The following is a 21,137-nucleotide window of genomic DNA, read 5'->3' as shown; positions in this document are numbered from 1 at the left end:
AAAAAAAAAAAAAAAAAAAAAAAAAAAACACATCATAGTAAAATTAATACCTTCTCCGCTTCGCATCGAAGCTAAAATTATGAAAATCAAATATAATAATATAATAACAAAAAAAAAATATATTGCAATATAATAAGATTTCGAATAAAAAAGATAAGTATCCAAAAATATAGTAAAATAAAATTGTAAAACTAATATACCTGATCAAGAGAAAATATTTTAGGTACTGTAAATAGAATTTTTTTCATTCACACATTTTTAAACAAGTTAAGACAGTTTTTGATTAAAAAAATCGGAATTTACAGATTTTAGAAATCGTAAGTTTTGGAGAGAACTCCATGTTAAAAAAAATTTTAATTATTGAAGTATTTAATAATTTTTTTTCGATAATGTATATTTTCATTAAAAAACTACATTTAAATGAGTTTATTTAAATAAAAGTCAAGAGCCTTGAACGACCTTTTAGGATTGACCAAAAAAGCTCAAATCTAGATAGCTATTATTTTTAACTTTTACTACTGATTTACATCAGTATTCTTTTATCCTTATACATTCAGTTTTTCTTAACTTTTGTATTATTTTTTTTTTTTTTTATGACTTCTATTGGTAACATGTATTTTAATTTATCTGTTATAAAAGATTTATTATGTCTTATAGGGTGTCAATCTTATTTTTTTTAATGAAATGAATACATTAAAAATTAATTAACAATAAAAAAAATTCATACTAAAGTTATTATTTTAAGAAAAATTGAGTGGTTAGTGTCAAAAGAATCACTCTGTATATATTACAAATTTGTTGTTGGAATATACAGTAGCGTTCAAGTATTTTTAGTTTTAGTAGCAATGTTCTCCCTAATCCCTTCAAAAATATAACACCAGTTAGATCGTATTACTAAGTTTTGTATTTTTAATTTTTGACTGATAATGTATTTAAAATAACTTAACAAAATTTATAAATTCGCTCTATTTTATTTATTAAATGATTTTAATAAATACAATTATAAATATAGAAAAAATTATTTGTTTCTATCTAACTTAAAGAGTATATTTTTTTTATCTCTCATGCACAGATGTATTTAAGTTTTTTGTTTTCATAGATAAAAATTATTTGAAAAATGTCTACGAAAATTTCATTTTTAAGATTTTAATTTATAAAAACACCTTTTTCTTTTTTATAAATAAAAAAAGGATATTTGCTCCTAAGAACTGTCCTTTCAAAGATGTTGCCCGGGGCTATTACCTTCTTTGGATTCCTAAATCAGTGCTTTCATAAAAATTTCGAAGAAGTACATATCATGTATAGCTTTAAATTTGTCATGAGAAAATATATATTAATCTATATATTTTATATTTGGATCCCTTTTAATTAATGACCGGGGCGTGGAATTATATGCATCTGTAAATTTTGATTAAGACAGTTTGAAGAGTCCCAAGTTCATACAAATTTTGGTAGGATTATATGAGTGTAACAATATTTTTCGTTTTAGGGAGGGGTTACATCTCCTAATCCCATGATATTATAATCTTGATAACAACATATTACTAAGCTACAAAGTCAAGTATTTGTATTAGCTAAAGGTGTGCTCGGAATAACTTAACAAGCTTAATAAAATGCATATAATTTTGCACTCTATTATTCTTAAAGGCTTACTGTTTAAAAATGTTTTAAATTTATACTCTTTACATTAACTATAGTTATGTATTTTATTTTTATTATATTTATTAAAGTATTCGTAATCTATAAATATATATATTATTATTACATATTTGAGAATATGGTTAGAATATCATTAAACTTACAATGATAAGGAATCTTGAAGGATTGCACATATTCTAACACGCGTTTTTATTTTGAAAAGTCAATACACAAAAATAGAAAGCGTCAAAGTAAATCGTCTTGATTTCACAGCTCAACAATTTTTCGTTATTGCTTGTTTATCCAAACGATAGTAAAGTCTATAAAGAATTAAGGGTTGTCATTAATTTTACATGCGTTCTATAGCGCACATGTTTGTTCGGACGTTCTGACCGTGGGAGGTATACATAAACTCAGTGAAAACATTTCGAACCATTAACTGCGAACAATATGCTGAAACGAGCTAATTTACCATTGGAACGGAGGGCAACCACTCGTCTATAATTTTTCATGGCACCACACACGTGCCGCTACCGTCCTTCGCAATGGCACGTGACCCCAAAAAATAACAGAATTCAGAACGTACGTGTATAATATATTATAGGATGCGCATGTCTAGTGTCATCTAGGCTGTTGTTGTTGAACGCCTCCCTTAAATTGAATCGAACTAAAACTATTGTAAAAATAAGAAAAAGCATAATGTGTGCTTAATACTAACAATTAAGTCAAGTGACGTTAAAAAATTTTATTTTAGCTCTCGAGAAGTACTTTTTACAAAATAATTTGTATTGAATCATTTAATAGTTACTCATTATTTCAAATTTGTAAAAAGAGTGTAACTATAATAATACAAATATTCCAATATCGTTATAATATATCGTCGTTTCTATATCAAACCACGAAATCGATATTTGAACAAAATGTTTTCATCAAAAAGACATATTTGCAATATTAACATATATTTAAATTTTTTTGGAATAACCAATTCCAAAATTAAAAAAAAAAAATTGTCTTGTACATACAACGAACAAAAATTATTTTTCTTATTATGCAATAATATGAAATAACAATAATACCTTAATTCATCGGTTACTGGTAATATATTGATGGTTAGTGCGTTTAAAATAATATGCCATAGTAACAAATTTAAGATTTATAAACATAATATATCCTGTTTAAATTAATTTTTGAAAATTATTGAAAAGGGTTAACATTTAATATTTTTTTAAATTGAAAGTTTTACATGTTATTTAAAAATACATAGATTATTGAAAAAATTTATCTTGTTTTATTTATATTTTACATTTTTGTAAAATGGTCATAAATTAGCCAAAATTTCTCTTCCAAATTTAATTATTTAACTCTAAAATTTAACCAATCATTTAATTTTATATTTTTAAGTTTACAGACACTTTAGACTTGTATTTTGAAGTAACCAAATGTATATTTGACGGCCAACTGAATTTAAATTGGGTCAATTATACTGAATTTTTTGTCGTATAGGAATTTATCGATAGTATTTACACTAATGCATTTTTTTAGAATGATTATTATTTTTAGTTTTTGTTCGTTCTCGGAACAAAACTTCGTATCTTCAAAATACAAATTGTTCAGGAAAAAACAATAACATTAATATTGAATAAACGTGATACTATTTCAAAATTTATATTTTACTTGATTTTTGTGCATTACGTCTAATGTTAATGGTATTTACACTAGATTAATCATCTTTTATTGCTATACATTTTAATATGTAATACACTTTTTTGATATTGTTGGAAATACTAGGTATTATTCCGACAACGACAAAACGAAACATTTTTTCAATCAGTACAGAGAAAGTTTGAATATAGAATAAAATCAAATTAATTATTTTCTTTACATTTTTTAGATATATTTTGAAACCTTATCATTTTATTGTAAAAGATTAATTTATAAAAAAAGATCCTTTAATAACAAGAAATAAACAATTTCATTGTTAAGATTATTGATTAATATAAAATATATATTTAATTTAATTTAGGATTTTGCAGACAGAGTAAAAATATATATGTATTAAAAAATTTTAATTGTATGAAAAAATGAATTATCACTATACACAATTCCGAGTTGACTAAAAACTTGGCACAAACTTTATTTTTAATTAAACTGACGTCCGGTTAAAGATAAAAACTTATCATAAAGTTTGCTGCCCAAATGAAACTTTGGTATGGAATACACTGTAACCTTGCTCATAAGAGTCGCGGATGTTTAGAAAGGGGGAGTTTGATAGAACCGAGGAAGAGAATGGTGGAATGCACTGTTAACGAGAGAGTGATTAATTGTGTATTTATGTATTCACTGGATTGTTTCAGCCCCTCTATTTCTACGATCCTGTCGCGCACGTGTCTTATCTTAGTGAATTTTACCGTGCACTCCACTCATACCCCCTCCGTCAACTATACACAGTTTCATCCACTAATTCCCCAACGTTCACGTAATACCCCTTTTCTCTGTAAGCTACAAATCATATACGTTGCAGAGTATATAGCCCGCCATACTTCGTTAACTTGCACAATACTAACAATATCATAAAATATACATAACACAACTGTTGTAATATTAAGCGCACATTAATTTTAAACAACTACACTTCCAAAATGTTAATAATGTCATTAATGTCAGCTTGATCCTGATAATCATTTAATATGTATTTTATGAACATATCAAATATGTCCGACACACGTGTTTAGCAATGCTAACTATTTAATGTTATAATTATGTATCGATTGTAGTAATAAAAAATTTCAATTTTAATTTTAGCTTCAACATGAAACAGATAAGGTAATAATTTTATTGTGATATTTTATTTATTTTCCTTTTTTAGAAATACATTGATCAGTACGAAATTTTGTTGTCGATACTAAAAGATTTTTTTTTATTTTATATCCAGTCATTCTCCTAGAGTAAACTAGGATAAGAGCTATAAGCCTTATATTATCTTATTATACTTTATCTTATACGAAGTAAAAATACAATATTGAAATAAATAAATTATTTAATCTGATAGGTAAATATATAAATCTTAAATGTCAAATCTTAATTTATTTTAACATATTTTTTTTATCGTTCTGGTATCACCTAATTTAAATTGAATGAGTAATAAGAAATATAATATTTATTTATTTAAATATGTTATTTTATGAGATAACTTAAATAATAAATAATAAAATAAAATTTTAATACTGAATTATAAAATTGCTTTTATTATTAATTTAAACCTAAATAAGACCTAGCACTAAACGTCATTTTTCATTTTATTTAATGCAAAGTAACTTGTGAAATAAAATTTAAATTGTCATATTAATGTTAAATAAGTAATTTTCAATAGTTCATGTAACTAAAAAAAAGTTAACTGAAGATTACTATACATAAAATAATATTAATACTAAAAATAACATGTGATTATGTGAATAATAGTTGATTATTCTTATAAAATTAAGTATCTAGTAAATTAATCGAGGGCAATACAACGCTAGTTAAATCATTGTGTAGATTAATTCATCGTGAAATTAAAATTTTTAATAATTAACTATTTATTTTTTATATGTAAAGTTAAAAAACATCAGACTTTTCTTCAAAGTTACTATTTGAATTGGTTCTGTATGTACTTAATATTAGAAATACTTATGGTGGTGTCTCAAGCAAAACGGAAGAGCCGAACGAACCTAAAGAGTGAGTGTACTAAAATACATTAAAGCTCTTATTAATTCTATTTTAATAAGCTTTAAATTGTCGTATATTTATCAAGCATATTAAGAAATTCTAATGATAAGTTCCCTATATAACACTTACAAAATTAAATCCACTAAAAATAAAAATTGTTTAGAAAAATCAATTTAAGAAATGAATTAAATTATTTACTATGCCTTCTTGAGGGTTGGGTTAAAATATTTTGACACTATTTGTGTCTCAATTGAGAATGTAAAATTTTTAGGTCGAGTCCTTGTTCTTATAATTATTTCAATTGTAATTTATTTTTGATAAATTGTTGGATAATAAATAGGTGTGACAATTAAAAATATATTTTCAAAGTCTCATCAAAACCAGTACATAAATTGTTATTACCTAATTAAAATTAAACCACATTCTTAATTTTTAGTAATTCTAAAATTAAAAAAAAATCCATTTTGTGAAATAAAAATATTAATATATATATATATATATATATATATATATATATATAACAGGAAAGTATAATCGATTTTTATAATATTTAGATAATATTGTTATTTTTAAAGCGTGATATTGAAAATCAAAAACTTGCGCTTGTTGATGTCGTATTTATCGAGCGCCATTTCTACCCACCGCGTCGAAGAAAAGGGAGATTAAAGCATAGTTGTGAGACCGCCTAGGAAAACAAATATAAGAAAAATGTCATCTGATAGCGTTGGGGTAGATTGTCTACAGAAATCTCAGTGTAACAGATAGTACGCATGCGCATTCATTTCCGACCAATCGGATCCAACGGGCGTATCGGTACCGCGGATGGCATCCCCACTGGCACCAACGCGCTTAGCTGTTCATCCCTTTGAATGCCGGAGAAACAGGACTGTTAAATTTAATTATCGGATCATTATACTGGCACGGGCTCTTGCACACACATTCACATTATATATAAGGCTTTTGGGAGAATACCGCTGCGCTGACGGTGCTGGTGAGTATTTGCTGGGGGTGTGGATTTGGCGCGGAGCTTCTAAAAGTAAATGTTTCCTCCGGCGTCGCGGCGCGCTTTAGCCCACTCGCCGTACGATTTCCGACTAGTAACGTGTGCGTTCGACGGGGCCCATCCGCCGGAATCTACTTCCGAACCGTGTGTCCGGCGAAAAACGGAACCGGCCCGGCTACACACGCCTTAACCGCTTGTTTCCTACGACCGGACGTTCTTTTATTTCAGACTTTCCGCTGATGTTATTTGTGTCTTGAAATTGTTTTTTTTTCCATTAAACTGTAAACAACACCTTTAATTGGACAGTATACACCAACAATGTAATCCGGTATCAACGATGACACTTTGATGAACGAAACGATGTCACAACGATGAAACAACTTTTTTAAATACTAAAATATTTAGTTGAAGATAACATTTCTTAAAAAGGTACGCTCTGATTTTTTCATCGAGCATCTCATAGAAGAGATGCTTTTATTTAGTTACAATTAAATACTATACTCATTACACTAGTTTTAATTTACTTTTTAAGAATTGTTGAGTGATTTTGTTAATAATAGTTCATTACAATTTTTGATCCGGACATAAATAAACAAATTCTATAGTAGCCATGAAGTTCCTACATAAACCATTTAAAAATATCGTTATCGTTTATAAAATAAATGGGTTTTTTATCATTTTTTTAGTACCTAAATTTGGTGATCAGAATTATTTAGTATTTAATTCCCAAACAATTTTTATGGACATTTCAGGCTTTAATATATGTAAACTACAAACTATCATTTATAAGATAGCTTAATTTATTTATAGTATTTCAAATTTCTGTGGCTTTAAGTTGAACAATAAAAGGTCGGAAATAAGGTTACAAGTTATTTAGTTATTTATTTTGAGTGTAATCAAATGCTATTTTAACTATAAAAAATAACGTGTGAATGTATGTGGTCTAATGTTGGTTAAACGACAAATTTAAAAATAAATGTATACATACAGCATACTACATGAGAAAACCCCATAAAACCGGGAAAAGTTGTTTGCAAAAACTCAAGCCAATAAATAACAAACCTAAAAGCAAAACGACCCTCTGAACATATGCACAATGACCCTTTTTTATCGTGTGTACAGGCCTCATATAATACTTTCAATTCTTTCTAATAATTTTGTGCAAAAAGATAATTTTTAACATTTTTTTTAATTAGTTCATAATCAAGCAGTTTAAAAGGTAACAAACATATAAAAAATTAACAGTTGTGTTTTTAAGAATTTTACATTAAAGCTAACAAATAAAACTCCTCTCATTCTTAATTTTTTTCACACTAAGTTAACAAATAATCTTATATTAAAACCAATTATTTTTGCTACAACGAATTTTTTAATATAAGGGAGGCAATAGAAATGTTTAAAAAACAATATAATTAATTGGGATCTTGGGCCACTGAAAAATGTATTATTAAACTTGTGTAAAATGATAAAATATGATAATATTACATAGCGATAACATCACTTGGCGATAAGGTCACTAGGGGTATTTTTTTTCAGTCGGGATGTCAGTATGTATTTAACGTTGATAATGTTAACATTGTATCCGAAATACGAATCCGCGATTTTTTTAGTAATTTTTTGTTTGATATGTTAAAAGATCACAAATTTGATCTAATTAAAATAATTATTGGTATTAATTGAACAAATTTTCCTCTTTCCTACATAAATATGGGAAACTCCTAAATTGATAACAACTTTTGAAATCATCAAAATTCGATTTTTTTTTGGCTTAAACATGTTTTTGTATCTATACCAACATTTCAGATTTTTGTATCATCGTAGTTTTACATTTACTTTTTTGAAATTTCAAAAAAAAAATACATGGATCCCCTTTTATTTTTACAAACAAATGACACTACAAAATATTAAGAATTGATGATGAGGACGCAACAAATTTTCAATGTCATCGTGCACAACTGACAATTTATCATAAAAATTGTTGATGGTCTTATAATTTACTCATGTTTAACACAAAATAAAAAAAAAGATATTTAAATTTTTTTATTTATACAGTCACTGGAATATATTTTTTTTAATAAATCACTACTAAATTATGTTTATTTATTATATTGATATTTAATATATTTGAATAAGACATTTATGTTTTTACCTAATGGTCAATTACACATTACAGACGCCTATACTTTATTTTTGAGTTATACATATTATGGTAAATATTCATCTTATGGTTCATCTGCTCTTTCTGTAATGCTTCTGTGGTATAATGTGGTAGATATAATTATAAGTTGATTTGAAATCTATAGGAACATTTTAATATGATATTACTTGGTTTTTGTGGCGATTATAGTAAACAATGTTTGTTTGGTATATTAATTTTAGTCGAACATTTGTATTCGTAGTTGCACAAAGAGAATTGTTTTAGATATTTAGTATTAAAATTTCAATAGTTGGGAGGATGCAGTTATGATATGGATGATTTAGGAGAAGGTTTTGATTAGAAAATACAACCATTGAACAGCGGAAACTTGAGCCATGATTGTGGTTTCAAAGAACACGACATTTTTTATAATTTTTTACAATGTTTTAAATTCTCTTTCCAGTTTATTTTTTAGAATTAATTTTATACGAATTTAAAATAACTTTTAAAGAGGAAGTGATTAAATTTTTTCCACAATGGTAGATAATATATTAATGATCATTTTTTCACTCAAGGCTTCCCAAAAATCCAAGTAATAATATAACTATAAAATGATGCTTCATAAGAACTTGTTAATAAATACAGAGTCTATAAAATGACAATTTTATCTATATAGTGAGAGACCGCACTCTAATCGTTCCATTTATATACTCACCTGATATTTCAACACTAAATTATTATCTCAGTATATTTTACTTTCTGAGACAGTCACACTTAAAACAAGCCTATAAATATATTTGTTTTAGTCGATAAATTTTGACGTAAAAGTTGAATATTCTCTAGAATGAAATATAAAATTGTCTTCTTCTAATTTATTTTATATTTAATCCATTTTTGAGATAGACTAAATTATAATATGAAAAATATATTAAATTTAATCTAAAACATTATATTTAAAAGCTCTGAGAAGAAAATACTACTAACATAATCACCTCTTGTAAACAAATTAAACTAGATTATAAATTATAATCTTGAACATTTTTGTAAAAACCGAATGTAGCCATAGTATGACCTAATAGCTTTATAGCAGAAGCTAAATTTAAAAAAAAAATTTAGAATTTTAAATATAATTTTTGTGTATTTCTTAAATTAAGTGTAGACCAATGATGTATGAAAGTACTTGTTCATATCAAAATGTATTGGATCTAAAAAGGGTTGCAATGGCGTCACCTACTAGTATAAAAACTGAAAATGATTGTTTGTCGTCTAATGCACCTCAATGGCCATCAGTTGGAGTCACTAGTTGTGCTTACAGGTAATGAATTTATTTTAAATAATGCTTATATATATATATATATATATATAGTTATAATATTAATTAAAATAATCTAAGATAAATAATTTAAATATTTTTAATATGAACTTTAATATTTTTAATATAGGTTTGCTTGTAATTCCACTTTTGAACAGCTTAAACAGTCAGTAGAGAAAGCAAAAGCTGCACTACAGGACCGCGGTAGCTACTTATCGTCTTGCGATCTCGGTTCATCTCCATTTTGTCCAGCAACGCCTTCTTCACGAAACCCGGTGTCCTCGCACCTGACCACAAATTCCCTTGATTTATACCAAGAAGAATCGAATAACATTGAAAAAAGAAATAATTGTAAGTACTATTACAAAATATACATTTGAGTATTGATTTTTACTTAATATTTTAATAGTTTACTCAATGTTAATAAAAAAAGAGCTGAAATTGTGCCTTACACACAAATTGAGAGATCGTGAGAAAAATGATAACAGAGGGTCCAATAAAAATATGTCTATTTTACTAATAAACCCTCTTAAATTTTTCATTTAAGAACACTTTTTTGGAGGCTTCATCTAGGTGCAACTAGAAAGAGCACAGCCCCTTTAGATAACGAATACAAAAAATTACATGTGCTGTAATTAACTTTTAAGTACTTATGATACTGATTATAGATAAATTTCTATAAGATGATAGTGATACGACGATAAATTCATTTTGTAGACCATGTCAGAATACCTTTTTGACTCAATGTATACTACAGAAACTTTAATTTAAGATACATGTAAATGTATCAGATTTTTAAAAAATTAACTTTCTATGTACAGTTACCATTTACACGGATTACAAAAAACATAATTTTTTAAATACTTTTTCTCATTTCATTAGACGAAAATTTTTTTTTTTTACCTTCTCGTCGAAGTCAAAAGAATCGTATTATTAAGTTCTAATCTAAATAAACTGTCTCTTGCTTAAAAATGTCAAACTACTAATGTGTACTTAATAATTCATATAAATTTCTGACACATTAAATTCAAACTATGTGGGGACGGCAATATACTGAATTTTACAAAAGTTTTATTTATTTATTATTCTGAACACATGCAAACCTAGCGGAAAAGGGAAATAGTTTCTATGGAAACGAGTTTTGGTCGTCTTCCTTCAGTGGTTTTGTACTTTTTGACTTTCTAAGAAAAAATGGAACAATTGTATACTGAACCTCACCACCGGCACAATACATTATTTTTTCTCTTACCGGTCGTTCGGAAGCTGGTAGGAAACAAATTTAACGGTGGGGCGTGTAAGAAGGAATAAAGAAAATTGAGTACATCCGTTGTGATCTTTTACGCAAAAAATAAATATAATAAATAAAGAAGAGAAAGGAATAATAATGGTTTCTAATGATATTCCAAGGACATCAGTTTTATTATTGCTTCTTTTCCATTATCATACTACGTACATAATCCTTTTATGATTATAATTTCCTTCCGTGTAAAATACGCGATAACTTTTCAACATTTCATTTTATTATAAGTTTACTGTATTATCTATGCATAAACTATTGTTATTATGATAATTTTTAATTAGATAGTAAAACGTGGTAAATAAAAATTATATACGTAGGAAAATATTAGTTAAGGTAGCTCTACTTGACCGTAAATAACTTTTTAAATTACATTTGATGAAATCAATGTTTTTTCTATACCTAATCTAATAATTAAAGATTAGGTATTGATACATAAATAACAGACGATTTTTTTGTAATGATATTATAATATACGGGGTTAGAAACATGTCCGTGAAAAATATAAAAGAATCTAAACTTTGAAATTATTCTAATTAAAGAATAAATTAAAATAAGAAATATTGATTCAAATGACTTAAATAAATGAGTTAGGATGTCATAAGGGTGACGATTATATCACTAAAACTAACAACGTTAAACTTTTTAACTAATTTAATATGTAACTCTATAACACGTTAGTGACCAAACCTTGATCGCTATAATCTATTATTTTTTTATACTTCTTAAAATATTGTTTATTTTTTTACTACCTGATTATTATTTTAATATTCTAATAAAATTGCATAATATTCTAATTATTTCAGATATTGATTCATCAAATAGTAGGTATGACAAAAGTTCGAACTTAATGCATTTATCTTCTACAACTTCTAACGGTAAGATAATAATAAAAATATTTATACATCCTAACTGAAACTTACGAATATATATTTTGTTGTTTTTTTGGCTACTTAAGGGAGAGCATCGAAAATTGAATATTTTAGTAAAAATAATTCATTTACTTAAGTTCGAAAATTACAAAATTATAGTTCCTTAACTAGATCGAATAAAAATGATATTATTTTCTCTACGTTTAACGATAAGCAAGTTACACATTCCTTTACTGATAACGACAATAGTTCATGCATAAAATCCACGGCGGTGAATCCTCTCATGGAAAGGGAGAAACTGTCAACCCATTGGTATGAGGGTCACATTCTGTTGCTATGGATACTGTCGTCAGTCAAATGGCTGCTAATACCCCGCCCCTCTAATAATTTAAAATTTTCTTCTAGAATACATTGTATTGTAAACATAAAATATTTTGATTTTTTATTATAAAAAATTGAGGTTAATTAACCAAGGAATATATTAATATATATAAGTATTTTACTTCCTTTAATAGATATAAATTTGTTATTGTTCTATTTCCGTATAACAATTTATATCAACTCAATGATATTAAATTAAATTCTTTAAATATTAATTTTTAAACAGAGAATTTCACAATAATATTGTAATAAGATTTTTATATTTTTGGTAGGCATATCTACTGTAAGCAAATCATCATATTTGTCCCCTACCTTACCAGAAACTTTTAGAAGCTCATCAAAGTCAGGTCAGTAGAAACATCATATTTTTTCAGTTATTAAAAATGTATTTTTATGTGGGCCAGAATTTACATAAACGTCTATTATAAAAGCATTAATGGTATAACAGAACACTAATTTATGTTGTTGTCGTCGTTTATAGGGATGGTATAAGTAATAAACAAAATAATGTGGTCGTTCCCAAGTTTTATACGATTAAAAAAAGGCCAGCAGCCCGTTTATTTTAGAAAGTCAAAAATAAAAGAGTTAGATTAATTTACTTTTATTTTGTTTAGTGTAGATATCAGTCAAATAACGTGGCTCTATAGCTGTTTAATTTTAGGTAATATATTAAATGAAGAAACCTGTTAAGTGAATAAAAATTGACGACTTGTTATGACAGGAAATTTTATTCAGCTGTTTGATTAGTTTTCTGTTCTATACATAAATATATTTATGAAGACTTCCAGGTTAAAGCTCTCCAAAACCTGAATTTTTAATGCAATTAGGAGGGATAGAAAAACAAATTTCTCGTGTAAAATACTTTAGGATAATTGCTAGATATATCAGTTAGTTATCGGCTTAGTTTAAAATTATTATTTTTGATCAAAAAATGTGATTGTTTACGTTGCCACTATTTTTATAATTTTGACAGTGATTTCAGTCGCCCTGATATTGAAATCATAACTAATTTTAATTATATCTACAACTAATATTGTATTAATTGAGGAACTTGTCAAGTGAATAATATTTTACGATTTTCTGTGTTAACGACAGCGAATTTTATTCAGATGTTTGGCTAGTTATCTGTTTTACACAAAGACACATTTTCGAGGCTCTAGGGTTATAAGCCCCTAGAAACAAAAAAATTCCTAAATTTTGATGTAATTAGGAGGTTAATAGATAACATAATAATTGTTCTATATATTCAATAAAATGTATATTTTATCAAACATTGGTTTTATTTAATAATATCCTAGTTATGATTAAATAATAATGTTTTACAGAATAAATACATAAATTATACTTTTTTTACATTAATGGGTTAATTAAAAAAACAAATTTTATGTTATATTTTATTAAGTATTACACTAAATATATATATATAACAAAAATATAAAGTACTATCTAATTTGGAAAGTTTTCTCAAAATCGAGAATTTGTACCTCTACTAATTCCAATAACAATAATTTTATTTCCATTGATGTTAGGACATTAAGGACTCCATTGTAAATATGATACTGCTAAGCAATCGATAATAAATAGTAAACACTTGTTCTACATATTTGTTCATCATTAATACAACTTAAATTTATTCAACCATTGATTTTATTTAATAATATCCTAATTATTATAAAATAAAAATGTTATACGAGCAAGAAAAATTATTTTTGATAATTTTATATTTTATGTAAGCTAAAGTGTACAATTATTGACATTTTAAAGAAATTACTTAGTTTTTAATTAGTATATTGATTTATTTACATTGAGTAATTTTTCTTACTAGATTTTAATAAGTCAAACATTTTGTGTAGAATTCGAAATATGCTTTCAAAATTCCTGTAAGTTAATACTATTTTTTAAAATAATATATATTTTAGGTTTTTTTATAACATACAATAATTGGCGATCAAAATAATTATAGTATTTTTCCCAGATAATTAAAATATATTTTGAAACAAAATGTAAAATTAATAGCCTGCCTAAATATTTAAAAAAATAAGTAAATTTCAAAAACAACAAACCTGTTTTATTAATAAAATAGATTAAAATATATCAATAACAATACCTCTGCTTATAACGGTCACTTTACACTTGTATCTACTCACTAATCAAGTTGGATAGAAAATGTTGGAGCATTATTATTATACATAATCAGAAGGGTTGAAAGATTTGTAGGGAAGAAATGATAAGAAGAAATCACTGTATGAAGTACCTAACAAAGATTAAATATGTATAATACATTTCATAATAAATATACAAAAATGCATATAAAAAAATTAATTTTTTAAACTCAATTTTTGAATGTGTTCCAGAAATACTGACACTTTTATATATATCTTAAATTCAAGCTTATGTAATATAATTTATAATAACAGATGAAAAATTTTTTAAATTTAGTTTGTTTTCATGGTGAAATCTAACATCAAAGTTAATAAATAAAAATAGGATTTTGTAAAAAAAAATTTTTTTACATTTTAAATTTTATAATGCTATAACTTTTTGAATAATATATGGATCAATACAATTATTTTATGATAAATACTATTAATATAACTCTTTCATTCGATCGTTTTAATATATTTATGTATTAATTCATATATTTCACCTATAAAAATTTTCTTTTTCCTCGCCTCAATCTCAACTACTTGGGGACGGCCCATCTTATCCTAAACACGATCTCCCACATTATCTACGCTCACATCAGCTGTACTCATATCGCATTCAATAGCATCCCTCCATCTCTTTTTTAGTCTTCCTCTACTTCTTCTTCCTTCAACATTCATTTCTACAACTGTTCTTACAGATTCCGATCCTTCTCTCCTCATAACCTAAACAACTATCCAAGTTTATTTTCTCTCATCTTATCCATAATTGATGCTACATCTATACTCCCTCTTATATGCTCGATCCTTATCCTATCATCTCTAGTCTCTCCACTCGTCTATCAAAGCATTCTCATTTCTGCTACACTCATCCTCTACTCTATTTCCATGTCAACCGTCAACATGTCAACATTCTGAACCATACATCATAACTGATCTTACTACAGTCTTATAGACTTTACCTTTCAGCCTCATGGAATCCTTTTATCGCATATGACGCCAGACGCTTCTCTCCCCTTTAACCACTCGCACTTAATCCTGTGTCTTACATCTTCATCAATACCACTACTCATTTGCACAACTGATCCTAAATACTTAAAACTTTCCTCCTTTCCAATCACGTCCTCACCAATTGTCACTGATCTCCTCATTACACCTACCTCGTGCTCTATATACTCTGTCTTACTTCTACTTATTCTTAAACCCTTTTCTTCAAGAGCTGATCTACACACATCTATCCTTTGATTAATTTCCTCTCTATTTTCTCTTATTAACACTAAGTTCTCTTCGAGACTCCTTTTCTCAATAATGCCTACTTTAAAACCTCTCTCGGTGTTCTATTTTACGCTTTCTCCAAATCTATAAATACCATACACTGCTTTTACTTCTTTTTCATAAAGTTTTCTATTAGTTGTCTCACACAAAATACTGACTCCATTGTTACCAGGCATAAATCCAAGCTGGTTTTTAGATACCGAGGTTTCATTCCTTATTCTCTTATCTATTACCTTTTCCCAAATATTCATACTATGACTCTTAAGCTTTATGCCTCTCTAATTTCCACATTCCTGTATGTCACCTTTACCTTTAAATATCGGCACCACAATACTATTCCTCCATTCATTTGGAATTTATTTAAAAGTTCCTTCAATCACTTTATGCCAATATCGCCTAATATTTTCCATACTTCTACTGGCATTTCATCTGGTCTTACTGCTTTATTCATTATCATTGATGCTACAGCCTCTGATACCTCTTAAACTTTGCCTTACTTACTGCACACTTGGCTTCTTTGCACAAGCGTTTTTACTCCATCCAGTCTTCTCTCCTTCTGTTCTTCTGCCATACTTTGAATTAATTTTTTTGACATTCTATGATTTTTTTAACGTCCTCATGCCACCACCAGGTTTCCTTGTTTCTTGACATTCTACTCCTACTCTCACCAACAATCTCCTTTGCAGTATTCATTACACAACTAGCAAATCTATTCCACACACCATTTATGTCTCCCTTGACATTCCACACCGTCCTCTTTTTTACCGTCTTTACAAACTCTTTTTCATTTACTCCTTTAAATTTCCACCACCGGATTTTCGATTTTTCCCCTGTGTTTCTTCTATTTTTGTTTATTTTGGTAATATTGGTATATTTATTTGGTACACCACAACTCCATTACCATTAGTCTATGTTGTGTAGTTACACTCTCGCCTGGTATAACTTTACAATCTTTTACTCGCTTTACACTCTCTCTCTTCCACATAAAATAATCAATCTGTGATCTATTCTTCCCACTCTTATAAGTTATATAATGTTCTAGCCTCTTTCTAAAATAAGTATTAACCACAGCAAGATCATACGATACTGCGAAATCCAGGATCTTTTCTTCAGTTTCATTCTTCCTACTAAAACCATACCCTCCATGTACTATTACATATCCTCTCCTTTCATTATCTACATGTCCATTCATATCTCCATCTATCACTGCATTCTCATTGCCAGTTTCCCCTTGCATCACCTCATCCATCCATCTCCAAAACACTTCCTTGTCTATTTCATCACATCCTACTTTTGGTGCATAGACACTTATTACATTCAGCTCTTTTTCTTCGAATATAAATTTTACGACCATAATTCTGCCACTTTTCCTTGCTACTTCTAATACTTTACTATTCATTTCCTCATCCATTATTATCCCTACACCACTCTTTGTACTAGACTTACCTGAGTATATTATTTTATAACCCTCACCTATTTCTCTCGATTTCTCTTCTTTCCACAATACATCTACTAATTCTCTACTTCTACCAGTTAATGTTGTTCAAAGTACCTATTTTTACTTTGTATCTATCTTTCTCCTTTATACACGAGTTCAGCCTAGAGTTGAGTGATAATGTACCTAAACCGTTGGCACTACAAGTGTTGAGTAGAACTGTGCACATGGCTGGTGAAACGGCTACTGCAAAAGTTGTCCAGTTGATATCAAACATTTTATTCCTTAGGCCTTCGTCGTTTTTAACTACTTTATTCCCTCTCACCTGATGTCCCCGCGTACATCTGAGATGGGACAATCCGCCTAAGTTTTGTTCAGAACACCTTACAATATTTGACAAAAAAAAAAAAATTTTGGGCCGGCTGTCGCCTGATGCAACCTCATTAGTCGCCTCTTACGACTGGCAGAGGTCTGTGAAAGTATTCTTATCCCCTATCCACAGGGAAAGATCCTTTTTTTACTTGAATATTAAATAGGTATATGAAAGTAATTCTGAAAATATTGTCAATCTACAACTATTATCACCAAATCCAAACTAATTATCCTAGTAATTCATTAATTCAAACTGCGGCTTCGCCGTCAATCAATATATATAACCAATTGGCTATTACAAATTTTATTCAACGACCACTGCCTTTTAATAAATCAAAGTTCATCGACCAACAACACGTAAGAATGATAGTAAAAAAATACCACCCATTTAGTGTAGTAGAAGACCAAAGAGTTTAGAAAGTCAATAAATTTATTATCTCCAAACTATATAACTCCTTCAAGAAAAACAATTTCTAATAGTACTTTTATAAATCATAAAACTTGTAATCAGGATATAAATAAGAAAATAGGAGATCTTGAAGCTTTTGGAATAATTCACCAATTTTTTTAAATTAAACATTATCTACAGATTTACACGGGAGCGTTTTTTATGACAGCGACTAAAATCACTGTCAGATATCAACTATACTAGTCCCAACTATGCCACGTCCCCACTGTGATGAGTTGGGTTTTTAAATATAAAGTGGAAGGGAGGTATTTGTTATTTGAAAATTTATGATTTGTAGGGAAGAAAGGATAAAGATAATACACTGTATGAGTTACCTAACAGAGATTAAATATATAACATACATTTCGTAATAATTATAAAAGGATAATCCCTTAATATAATGAACAACAAAGTTGCAATAGTACATATAATGTGGACGGGGAGCAACTTTTAACTAATATGTGTATTAATGCAGAGCCGAATATTAACTCGAACAGAAATAAAAGCGGACAAAACGACCGAGCGCCTCGCTAGTCTCCTACCGACAGTGCCGCCAAATCAAAAGAAACCACATTTGTATTTGTATTCAATAACCCTATTTCTCGATTTTTCAATTATTAAATATTTTTTTAATTCGTCTTTTATACGTTATATGAAAGTTCACTTAATTTTTTTAATGGAGCATTCATATTCAAATAGTTTATTTAATGAAAAATGATCTAATTAAGAAAATAACTTTTTTTAAAGTACGGACAATAAAAGAAAAATCTTCAGAATATTTTTCTTCTTATAATATTGTTATACATTTAATATGGTTAAAATTTGAATAGTTTTAATGAATTCAAGTTGTTTATAAGTTTGTCATAAATTTCAAAATCTGTCATGTTTACCTTAAATTGGATGATTTTTTATACTAATTAGCCGTTACTCATGGCGTTATGTTTTCGGATATTTCTTCTTATATCAAAAAGAAAAAGGATATTTTTTTTATTATTAAGCCTCACAAAACTTTGGATTTCAAAAAAAAACTGTTAAAAGTTTTATTCATAAAAATATTTCAATTATCTGTCCAGTTTTCCAAACGTTATTATAAAATGTATATTATAAATATCATAATTGATCGTTTTATAACAACAGTTATATCACTTTTCTAGGACATTTACTTTAAGTACGGGGTTAGAGGAAAATTTACCAAGTTTTAACTAAATATAATTTATGATCATATAGATCAAGAAGGAGTGAACTATTCATATGGACAAACAAAAAAAAAAACACGAAAAGTAAAACCAATAGTTTTTTATTTATGCATGGAAAATAAAATAATCATCATTGATTACTGTTGTAATATATTATCACTTAGATTTAATATAGCTTTGGCTAGTTAGCGTGACTTACTTCCCTTTTTTAGTAAGTTGTGATAAACCTGACAACCAGGAGGTGTCTCTTCGTGACAGTCATCGTCGTATACACAATAAAATAAAATAATTCACAGAGAAGACCATCATTGACGTAGTGGGGGTCGGTAGTTAACCCGGTTATGATTAATGGACTACCAACAACTCCCTTGCCAAAACAGCCCATCCCTATTAGCAATAAATAAAAATGATTTTTACTCCCCAATGCATTGTCCAGAGGCTTTCATTCGTATCCACCCTTCACCCCGTGAATTAACCTCGGTGTAATAAACTATTTAACTTAAGATATAAATATAAAACAGCTAAGTAGACAACGATATTTAATATCTAAAAAAATAATATTTTTAAATTATTTTACATTATATTCTTTTATGTCATGATACAACTTGCCTTTTTTTAAAATGAGCTTGAATTAAATTCAAACAATTTTTATGGCAAAACAGTAATAATGATTTCATTTTTTTTAGTAAATTCAAAGTTTATATTTCTTAAAAATAGGATAAAAATATTTGTATGGTCTTTAAATGTGAACTCAATTATCATATAGATATCCAGTATTGACAATTGTGTCAATAATGAAAACGTTTAAAACTGTAAAACCCAATTTTAATTTAAAAATAAATTCTGATATACATTAGTTTTAAAATTAAAAGAAATTACATGCTAAACACAATTTTTTTAGGATATTACTATATGAATTACTTGCGTTGTATAGTTAGTGATGAAAAAAAGAAAATATCATTTTTAAAAGATGAAAATTTATGTATAAATTTATTTTCAATTCTAAGATAAAACTCGATTTTTACTCTACCTCAAAATTAACTTAAATTTTCTTAAGTTTTTAATTTAATATTTTTTTTACTTAACACCATATAATAATGAACCATCTTTATTAAAATAATAAGAAAATTAATTTAATAAATCATATAATATTAGAATTGACTAGTTGAGAATTAAATAAACAAGATGACTTTTAAACGATGTCATTTTTGTAAACTTCTTTTATACACTTCGATAAAGCCATTGAATTAAAAACTGTTTTACTGTTAATTTTATCTTGCCTATGTATCTTTACGGTCTATAAGTCTTCTTAATCTTTCCCCCTGAATATCCGAACATGACTAATCTTTATAGGTTTCCGTTAGGGAATGAAAAGTTAACAGTGGTGGTGAGTAGACCAACGGTTTCCTGTCGAACGCATGGCTCAAAATAATAGCTCGAGTCCACACACGCGTCATGGCCTATGTCAATTAAAGGCTTTTCGGTTCTTATCATTGTATTGGCCAACAAATGTCATAACGAGCGTGTGCTATCCCTTTTTGGATATCGTGATTGTATTACAATGTATAAATGTATGCATGAAGTTATTGTTTATTTATAATTAATAAAATAAGGGATAAAACACATAAATTGTTGTTAACTTTTAATAATGGTCATATTCACTAATATTAATTATTGTTTATTACTAAACTATGTCTAATACAAAAAAATATAAAACATATATTATTTTTTTATTTTTAAAAGTTAATGGGATACTATGTTCTACAATTAAAAAAAAAAAGATTTTTTAATAGAAACATATGTTTTATTATCTTGAAAATAAGAAGATAATCTAACTAACAAAATAACTAGTCGATAACGACTTTGGAAGCAATGTTTTAAAAGATATTAGCACTTTTATACTATGCGTGGGAGGAGTAGTG

At 27.4% G+C, this 21,137-nt stretch overlaps 1 protein-coding gene across 3 annotated transcripts in view; it reads left to right on the top strand.

Moving 5' to 3' along the window:
- Positions 1-6,246: 6,246 nt before the first annotated feature.
- Positions 6,247-21,137, top strand: part of LOC126903901 (DNA-binding protein D-ETS-3-like) — a 51,343-nt gene continuing 36,452 nt past the window's right edge. Inside the window, exons 1-5 of one of the 3 annotated variants that reach the window (XM_050682473.1) lie at positions 6,247-6,775; positions 9,643-9,798; positions 9,926-10,146; positions 11,899-11,970; positions 12,618-12,692. In XM_050682473.1, the coding sequence (XP_050538430.1) occupies positions 9,647-9,798; positions 9,926-10,146; positions 11,899-11,970; positions 12,618-12,692 (520 nt within the window). In that variant the 5' untranslated portion in view covers positions 6,247-6,775; positions 9,643-9,646. Of the gene's footprint in view, positions 6,776-9,637; positions 9,799-9,925; positions 10,147-11,898; positions 11,971-12,617; positions 12,693-21,137 lie in introns of all 3 variants that reach the window. The other 2 variants (XM_050682474.1, XM_050682475.1) reach the window with 2 other exon arrangements.

The sequence above is a fragment of the Daktulosphaira vitifoliae genome, unplaced genomic scaffold (genome assembly GCF_025091365.1).
Source record: "Daktulosphaira vitifoliae isolate Bord-2020 unplaced genomic scaffold, ASM2509136v1 Scaffold_4, whole genome shotgun sequence".
In the NCBI taxonomy this organism is placed as follows: Eukaryota; Metazoa; Arthropoda; class Insecta; order Hemiptera; family Phylloxeridae; genus Daktulosphaira; species Daktulosphaira vitifoliae.
This window is presented reverse-complemented; position numbering and strand designations above follow the sequence as displayed.